The 9,918-nt window shown below is 39.0% G+C and overlaps 1 protein-coding gene across 1 annotated transcript in view; it reads right to left on the minus strand.

The window, feature by feature from the left end:
- Fatp3 (Fatty acid transport protein 3) overlaps window positions 1–7,578 on the minus strand; it is a 147,168-nt gene extending 139,590 nt beyond the window's left edge. Inside the window, exon 1 of the mRNA XM_081738509.1 lies at window positions 7,191–7,578. Coding sequence (XP_081594635.1) covers window positions 7,191–7,360 — 170 coding nt within the window. The 5' untranslated portion in view covers window positions 7,361–7,578. The remainder of the gene's footprint in view (window positions 1–7,190) is intronic.
- Window positions 7,579–9,918: the final 2,340 nt, after the last annotated feature.

Below are 9,918 nucleotides of genomic sequence, written 5' to 3' on the forward strand. Positions count from 1 at the left end.
TACTTTAAAAAAAGTTTCAGATATGTTATTTTACATGAAAACGCAATAAAAATTGCCTCAAAATTAATTAACGTTTCCCGAATGTCTATATCTCCTCTACTGCTTTTTTTTGAAATTGATGGCATTTTTTGAAACACCAGTCTTTATTTTCGGATTTCCAGCAGACGGGTAAAATCATGTCAAAATTAACTAGTTTATAATTTTAAATAATCTGTTGTTCATTTTTTACGTTTTTATACAGTGGGCCCTCATTTCAGTTTAGCAGGGTGGGCCCTATGGTTGCCAGTCCGCCCCTGGGTGACACAGTAGTCATCAAGTATTGTTTTACACATTGCATAAAGAAAAACTGCAACTGAAGCTATAACTAATGTTTTAAAAATTTTCCAATAAAGAATACATTATAAAGCAACGCTTACTAAAAACTTTCAAAATTATATAAATAATAGCTTGAATTATTTTTGTCGGTCAAAAACTGGGATGCCCCGGTTCAGGGCTGGATCCGCCACTGGCTATATTCTGTTTTTCTTCCAAGCCTTCTGGTAAAAAAGAAGAAAAGAAATAAAATAGAATAATGATATACAAAGCGGCATTGGCCTATTTAGGGGGGCTATCGGCCCAAAATATTTTTTTAGTTTTTCGCATTTCACGTAGAGCAATAATCCTTCTTACATTTCTAAGAATTTCGTTGACTTTTCATTTCCTTATGCTCTTTGTTCAAAAATAATACTGCATTTGTCAAATTCATTAAAATTTGTTGGCACCCAAAAGGAAAATGATTATTCCCCCTAGTTTTAATATGTACCCCTATATTTGTTATTCACCTTTTGTCGTTATAAGAGGTCCTACAGGGCTTCTACCTCCAACTGTATGAAGACTATTCTGTACTTCCATGTGATGTTCTGGTAGCTGTATCTCCTAAAGCCCATCAACTTTGGACTCCTCTAGAGTGACCCTGGGTAAAACCACACAATCCAAGTGTTATCTCGAAAAATACTATAGAGGATAAGAAATGCGTGTACCAAGTTTTGTATTGGTAGACAAAATAGGTAAGAGGGGAAATCGTGTATTGGTATACAAGCTTTTCCCTCATATTTATTCCGTTCTATGTTATGGGCCCCAATACATAGCACCTCTGGGAAGCTTGTTTCATGCTAAAGAGAATGGACTATAAACCATGACTTTCCAATGAACAGTGTTGACACAATAGCTATTTCACTGCGAGTCTACGATTTTCTTTATAATTACAGAGTTAATGGGGTCCAGGACTTATTACGTTGTCCATGACACCTAATTTTTTGTGCATGAACATATCTTTGTTATGTTTATCGAATGGATTAGGTTTGATTTGGATGTCCGTTCCCTGTCAGCATAGTCTGGGTTCTGGTTGGGGGCCGCTGGTTGGCACAGTAGTAGAGTGTTCACCTCAGGTACCTGGGGTCCTTTGTTCGATCACAGCTCGTGCCAATCGAGCTTTGTGGCGGACAAATACCGTGTGTGGGGGTTTTCTCGGGGCCTCTCGTTTCATCCCACCATTTCATTCATTTCTCATCATCATCGTCTCCTTTAGCCTAACTGGCATAACCGTGGGACGTAAAACTTCCAAGATTTCATTTTTGGAAGGGGTTCTGGCTGCAACCCCCGTTTTTACTTTTTAGATTCGCCACTGAATATAGCCACCTCCTGACTAAAACTAGAATGTCTAAACTCTTCGTTCGGTAATATGTTACTGGTCAAGACAGCGCAGAAATTTTGTTGCAGAACTTGTCTTAAACAAAAGCGACACGAAACCTTGACCTATTTAATAAATAGGTTTGGGATCCAGGCACAGCAGTCGCCAACAGAAATGCAAAGAAAGAAGATGAAACACTATACTCATTCTACCAAGGATGACTCAGAAAGGTTCTTTCTTATCAATGGATAGCTTTGTGGGTAACATTTCGTTCCACTGATTAAAATGAAAAAAATAAAGCATTCTCTCACATTGCTATCCTCCAGTCCAGTGGTTAAGAGAAAGCGAAAAAACCTCGACGAAACAAGTTGACCTCCGAACATAAAAGGAAGCGAATAATGTTTTGAGAATCTGGCCTTCAGCCGAATTGGCTAATAATGTACCACATGCACATACAATTAACGTATTCACCACGAAATTTCAATTGTAAGTGAAACCATGGGTACAATATATGTGTAAATAAATAACAACAATTCCTTACAACACGACAAAATATGGGAAAAGTTTGTAAAACTGGTAATTGGTAAACTGGTAATTTTATCTTTGTGAAATTGTGTATCATTTTATCATTATGGTTCTATATACAGGGTGTTTCAAAACAATACCGACGTTTGGGTTGGGAGGTAAATAGTTACACCAAGATAAGACAAAAAGCATATACCAACCTAGGAACTAGTGTGTGCACTATCCAAGAATACAGTACAACCTCTATTATCAGACACAGTTTTCGGAATATTTCTCAGCCCCTATTCAACCGATTTACAGCAAATTTGGAGAGTAAGCTTCTATTGCTATCTAGTTACGTTCTCCAAAATTTGAAACAGATCGGTTGAACAGAGGCTGAGAAATAGCTTAAAAACTGTGTTGGATAATCAAGATTCTACTGTACATGTTTCAGAATCCTAAGGTACTCACAATTTTTATAAAGGGAGTTTGGCCACGGGCATATAATTTGAAGTACTCACCAACTACCTCTATAAAAACTGTTGCGTAAGTACCGCAGGATAGTGAAACATGGACATTTGGATAAGGCACATAGTTGCTAAGTGCAGTCTTGACCGCACAACAATAGGTCCCATAGTATTGGGGCTATGGACTTTCAAAATTCATTTCTTCATGTTTTCGGCCTATAGCTCCGAAAGGAAACATTTGTGCACCCAGGTTGGTCTATGCTTTTTGTTTTATCTTGGTGTCAGGAACAACCTCCTAAATGTTGTCTGTGTTGTTTTCAAACACCCTGTATATTCACAGTAGTTGAATTCTAAATAAGAAATCAATAATTTTTAAATGAAACAAATGCAATTTTACTTTAGACCAGCACGTGTTCCTAACATTAAGCCAGGTCCAGACCGTTATAATCTTAGTGAAGCCAGCTATCTCGAATATTTATTTATTCACACCTGACAAATTTCAATATAGTAGCCTATCTTATAATGGACTGGTTCATTGATAGGAACTTACCATCCCTTGTCGGCCGAGTGACGTTACAAGTGCATAAGCAGGGCCAGGACTTTGGTAATGTGGATGCAAGCTGGGAAGAGACAACACATCCTAACATTGTTGCCAGAATAGTCTGCAATATTGAAACTTTAAGATCTCAAAAATAATCTATACGTTTTACTTATTTAAAAGAAAAAAAAAACTAGAAGAGCACTGTATGACAGCAAGTAACTTATGAAAAACTTAAGAAGTCCCTCAAATATATCCAAACATAGGAAACAATAAATATACAAAATAGAAATAATTATTGTGGGAAATCTGAAAATCGAAGTTGAAATTTAAAAAATGATTTTTTTTAATGAAATGAAATGAAATCTTTGAGTTTTACGTCCCACGGTTATGCCGGTTAGGTTAAAGGAGACGGTGATGTTGAGCAATGAATGAAATGGTGGAATGAAGGAAGTGGGAGGAAACGGGAGAACCCCGAGAAAACCCACACACACGGTGTTTGTCCACCACAAAGTTCACTTGGCGGGGGCTGGGGGTCGAACCCAGGACCCCTAGCACCAGAGGTGAACGCTCTACCACTGAGCCACCGCGGCTCCAAAATCGAAGTTAATGTGGATGCAGCTGCACCCACTGTAGCGCCGCCTAAGCAAGTGCGTACACAGAAATTTCTTTGTGAGAGATCCCAGTTTGGGGTCTATATAGTATTGAAGTAGTGCTATTTCTCCACCTGAAAAAGACTTAAGTAATCGATAAGAACCGCCATCTATATTTTCAGAAAAAATATAGAACTAGATTCTTTTTATAAAAACAAAAATGAAATCTTTGAGCATAAAGTCCCGCGATTATGCCCCTTTAGGGTAAAGGCGACGATGGTTAAGGTAAATGAATTATGGACTAATTGGTGGAATGAAAAAGTGGGAGGAAATAGAAATTACCAGAAAAAACCCAGGGACACAATGTTATCCTCTACAAACCTACTTTGCCGGGGTTCAAACTAGGGACCCCATGCACCAGAGGTAAACGCTCAACCACTGAGACACCGTGCACCCTTTTATAAGAACATGAAGGGTACAAATGGAAAAAATGAAATGAAATCTTTGAGTTTTACGTCCCACGGTTATGCCGGTTAGGCTAAAGGAGACGGTGATTATGAGAAATGAATGAAATGGTGGAATGAAGATAGTGGGAGGAAACGGGAGAACCCCGAGAAAACCCACGCACACGGTGTTTGTCCACCACAAAGTTCACTTGGCGGGAGCAGGGTTTGAGGGGTGCAAATGGAGTGGAAGATCAAATTTTTATACTCCATCAAGCATTTATCTGGTAGAGAAGTGTAGTTTTATTAAGAAAACATACAAATGAATGTCGAATTAGGTACTAAGTTTAGTTGTCCTGGACACAATGGATCACCCGCATGGGTACGCTTCTGTGAAGTAATTCCTGTTGCTCAAGATAGGGTCCTAAAACCCTTGGAGTGCTTCAGTGTAATGGCATCAAATTTACCATACTCTCCTCCCACTCCCCCCCCAAATACTAGAGGAGACCGGAGTTGGTTCTAGCAAAACAAAGATAAATTTTGTCAAATTCCGGAATGTTTTTTAACGTTCTTAAACGCATTATGTCATAATTGCAGTTCAAATGCATCATTTTCACTAAAAATCGTCTTCCCCCCTCCCCGCAAAAAAAAAAAAAAATAATAATAATAATCACGGGAGTGACCTGCATTCTAAAACCTGCCTGCGGACATCCCCGATAAACATTACTTGCGTTTCGTTCAGAAAAGCGCCTCACCGGAAACAACGTAAAAACGTGCAGATTAGCCTCTTCGAGGCATAAGCACATATTTCAAGATTTTTTTTTTTTAAACAGAATAACAGTACTCATAACGAAGGTCAAAAAATACTCTTCAATGCCGTTATTATAAGTATAAGGCAAAGGCTAAGGTGTTTGGCATCGTAGGGAACAAATTAATTCAGTATCCACCTGTATCGTCAACTAGTAGGTATAAGTTTATAAACGGATTATATTATTATTATTATTATTATTATTATTATTATTATTATTATTATTATTATTATAGGCTATGAAAAAAATTACGACTCGTTCTACTACTACGAACACCAGTTTTTTTTTTCAGAATCTCTGAATATGACAACTGATTTCTTTTTTTGTTGTTGCTAGGATCAGTGACTTTAATAACTGAAACAGCTTATCAGCACACTCACACGCTGGTGAACATGTCACCACGTGATAATTACACAAACAGTAAACAAACTCTACTTACAGATAAGAAATAAACTCCTACGGGCAACCATAACTACTTTGTCACGTGGAAGGAAACGGAAGAATCTAGGAGTAAAAAAACCGCGAACACAAGTGTTCGCACATGACCCGGGATCAACAACGGGAGTCCTCGCTCGCAACCAAAAAGAGAGTTCTACCGCTAAACCACCCTCCCCCATTACCAAGAAAAGAAAAGAAATTCCAAAATGTCTTCCTTTGGTCCAAAATATACAGGGATTCGACCTATTTTAAAAAATAAAATTTAAATAGTTTTCATTTCAATGTGTTAGCCCATTATAAAGACAGGAAGGTTATAAACAACAACAAAAAAAAATGAAACCTTCCATTTTAACATGATTATGCCTTTTAGGCAAAGGGAAACGAATGATTAAAGTAAATGATGGAAGAATTTATGGGATGAGCAGGGCCGTATCGTGGGGGGGGGGAGACGAGCGGGGCGACGGCCCCGTGCGCCGAAATAAGGGGGCGAAAAATTCGGGAGAGAAAAATGGAAAAAGATAGGAAAAATTGCTTGGAATATATTAATGGGGACGCCGTTCGTATATTCTCGCCACAGGCGCTGATTTTCCACGACACGGCCCTGGGGATGAGAATGTGGGAGGCAACTGTAGTACCTGAGAAAACTCACAGACACATTGTTGTTCACCACAAACTTACTTGGCCGGGATCGAACCAGGGACGCCATGCACCAGAGGCAGTGTTGCCATAGTCCTAGCTCTAAAGTGGGCTGAAAAATAGTACCAAATTGAAAAAAAAAAAAGGGCTGAATTCATTATTTTATACCAGTGTAATACATAGTTCTAAAACACGAAACTAAAAGAGATAAAGTTCTAGAACACTCCCCCTCTTTCAAGGGTTCCAATCAAGAAAGTGTTCATTTTAAAAAATATTTTTTTAAAAAACATTCAAATAGGAGGACCCGAACAACCGTGGAAGTAGATGAAAATTTTGTAAGGCCGCAAATTAAAACGGAAAACAGTCATCATCTTTAGTATGTTTCATAAGGAAACCAAACGCGCCTCAATTTCAAAGTAACCAGAATCAGAATAGCGAACACTTAACGTGTTTTTTTTTTTTTTTTTTTTTTTTCAAGCTAAAATGTCCACTACCCTGCTTCTTTCTCGTCCGCTTCATGCGCCCATCTAGCTTCACTTGTTTCCCTATAGACTTCGGATTATGAATTTTCCACACAAAGTTCGTAGTATTATGTGGTACAGCGTCACAGAACGAATGTTCAACAGCATTTTTTTAAGAATCCAACACACAGTATGAGTAACGTGAGATGTAAGAAAAGTCTTACTGACACTTTTAAAAATGTGACATTTGTTAAATGGTGCTGAATTGGGTAGAATTGTACCAACTTTTCCACAAAAGGGGCTGAAAATGCCAGCGTGGTACATGAGCTCCCACCGGGAATCGAACCTGGGTTTCCAACGGGCCGAAGAATGACAAAAAGGGCTGAATTTGGTACAATTGTACCAAGTCTGGCAACATTGACCAGAGGTCCCTGGGCCTACCATTGAGTTACCTTGCCCCGCAAATTTGTAAACAAAACGTAGTAACTGTTTGTAAACAAGTCCATGTTTACTGGCAAATTAGGCAAAGTATTTCTGTATTATAGTTTCAATTGTTATACACCCAATTTTCTTATCCAAAATTTCAGTACGCCCGTTTTATATATATTAAAAAAAGAGAGAGAGGTACTTACGTGATATCCCGCCAAAGTGTTTTCCGTAAAATTGGAATCCATTTATACCGCCGGCCTGTTACAATATAACTAGCTACTGCAACTAAGTACACTTGAACTGCAATTTTGAATCCTAAAAGTATTAAAATCCCAGTTGCAGTCACAGTAAGCCTAGCAATTCCGCTATTCATGGTGGAAACACTATATTCACGCAGTTCAAATCCAGCAACACAGCCTGCAATTCAACAGCGCATGCAGACTTCCAGCCTTTCCACCGCGGTATCCCCTATCGCAACTGAAGCACAACAACGTTTCGCTACCCACGCCCCTCAAACGATAGCAAAGCCACCAGCAGATAAGTCTTGCTGACTGCTTGTCGCGACGCCCAGCGACTAAATGAACAAAATGTAAGTAAGCTATAGAGTTGACACACGGGATCACGATCACATTGGAGAAAAAATGCGAAGTATCTGCTAATTTCATCATCACACACTGTACTATGATCGGGATCACCAGATAGGTCGGTGATTCTTCGTTACGTCATCCGTGAAAGAAGTAACATGTATACGAGACCTTTATTTACAAACAATATTTTCTTTTTTTTTTCTTTTTATCGAGGACACCCATAGACATAACACATAGGCAGTGAGGTATTTACGGGGCTATCGGGCTCAAGCCACTCCGAAATAGGTTAGTTTTTGAGTTGATTGTGAGTTTTAACGTCCCTTTCAGCAGGGAGGCTATATGAGACGGGATCTATTGATTAACGTAAATCCATACTACATGAGCTCCCACCGAGAATCGAACCCAAGTTTCCCTCGCCAACAGCACGTACGCTTACCGCTTAGCCACGAAGGAGCTCGTTTCTTAGTTTTTTGCATTCCACGTACAACAATAAATCCTTCCTACCATTTCTAAGAATTTTATTGACTTTCCATTTCTTTATGCTTTTGTATTTGTCAATTCCAGGTAAGAACTGCATTCTTTCTTTCTTTTGCTCTGTTGGTGCTCTGTTCTGTTTCTTTTTCTTAGTTGTTACTTTCCTTCGTTTCTCCTATCATACTTTCGACTGTTGTTAGTTATGATTTAAGTCTGCCGTCGTCAGTAACACCAAAAGTAAGGAAGTATGTTGTTGAGTTGATTTTAGTTTGGCGTCCCTTTCAGCAGCGAGGCTATATGAGACGTGGACCTACTGATTAACGTGGAATCCGAACCACATGAGCTCCCGCCGGGAATTGAACCGGGGTCTCCCACGCCAAAGGCGCGTACGCTAACCGCTTAGCCACGGAGGAACTCCGGTACCCAAAAGGAAAAATATGTGCTTATTCACATGTTGTGCATAGTATCCCCCCCGAAAGAAAATCCTAAATACGCCACTGCATGTAGGTGGTTTAATAATAAGAAAAGACAATTAAGTAGGTGGGTTAATTAAAAGAATAACAATAATGAACTCTGCTAAACATAGTAAAGAATGGGTGGAATTGCGTCCTTTAGGCTAAGGGAAACGGTGATTAAAGCAAGTTATTGATGATGGAAGAATTGGTGGAATGAGAATATGGAAGGAAACGGGAGAATTCTGAGAAAAGCCACGGACACGATATTGACCACCACAAACTTAAGGTCACCTCGATGCGACCAGTTTTCATCATCCTGCACAGAAGATGGGGGTGTTAAATCAGGGTGCGAAATCCCGGGGGATTTCCCCCCCCCACCAAAAATTTTACACTTGCTTTTCCCCCTCACCAAAATCTGTAAGGGGGGACACCTTAATAGGTAGGGATGCGCTCGAGTCGAGACATGTCTCGAATCTCGACTCGACTCGACTCGAATTCGAGTCGAGATTCGAGTCGAGACACACTTTGTAAAATTCGAGACGAGTCGAGACAAACGTATTTCTCGACTCGAATTTTCGAGTCGAGACACGAGTCGAGTCGAGACGGCTCTTAAAAATCTCGACTCGACTCGAATGTCTCGAAAATCTTTCTATAATTTTTAATATTATTTTGAAGAAAGTATTCACTCAGAAACAGCCTTGAAACCAATTCCAGCTTTTATTCCTTTAGAAAGGTACAGAACGCATAAAATTAATAGTTAATCTTTAAAGATCAAGATTTAATTTTCAGCTCAATTCAGTTAATTAGAACTAATAGTTAATGTCGTTGTATTTGGTTGTACTGCAAATATAATGATAATAATAATAATAATTGATTATCTAGTTTGTATAAAACTATTATCCGTAGTCTAAATCTAGTTTGTATAAAACTATTGCGATAGAGTGAACTTCATAAATTCTCTGAATGAGCAGTTGGTAGTCTATAGTAATTTAGCATAGTTATAATTATTGTGTTTTCGTTCCCATGAACGCAATAGGGCTACGTAACTTCTGGATTATTCGCTTGCCCAACTATTCTGAGGCTTTAATATGTTGCAGCATTTCACGAGCTACGGATAATATATAATGTAACATTTGTTGTACATCACATATTATGATACGAGACTATTTTACATAGTATATCTTATCTAATATAAATAAAATAAAGAGTTTGTTTGTTTGTTTGTCTGTCTGTCTGTGCGACCTGGGGACCAGACGAGTGGACCGAGAGTTCCCAAAATTTGGTCACGGGTACCTTAGTCCAGGCCCCAGATCAAGACGAAGCGGTTTTTTTTTTAAACTCGAACCAGGGGGGTCTCGGGGTTGGCGTTTACTGGGACCGACCTGGGGACCAGACAAGTTGACCGAGAGTTACCA

Source organism: Thermobia domestica, chromosome 2, assembly GCF_964235325.1.
Source record: "Thermobia domestica chromosome 2, izTheDome1.hap1.1, whole genome shotgun sequence".
Classification (NCBI taxonomy): Eukaryota; Metazoa; Arthropoda; class Insecta; order Zygentoma; family Lepismatidae; genus Thermobia; species Thermobia domestica.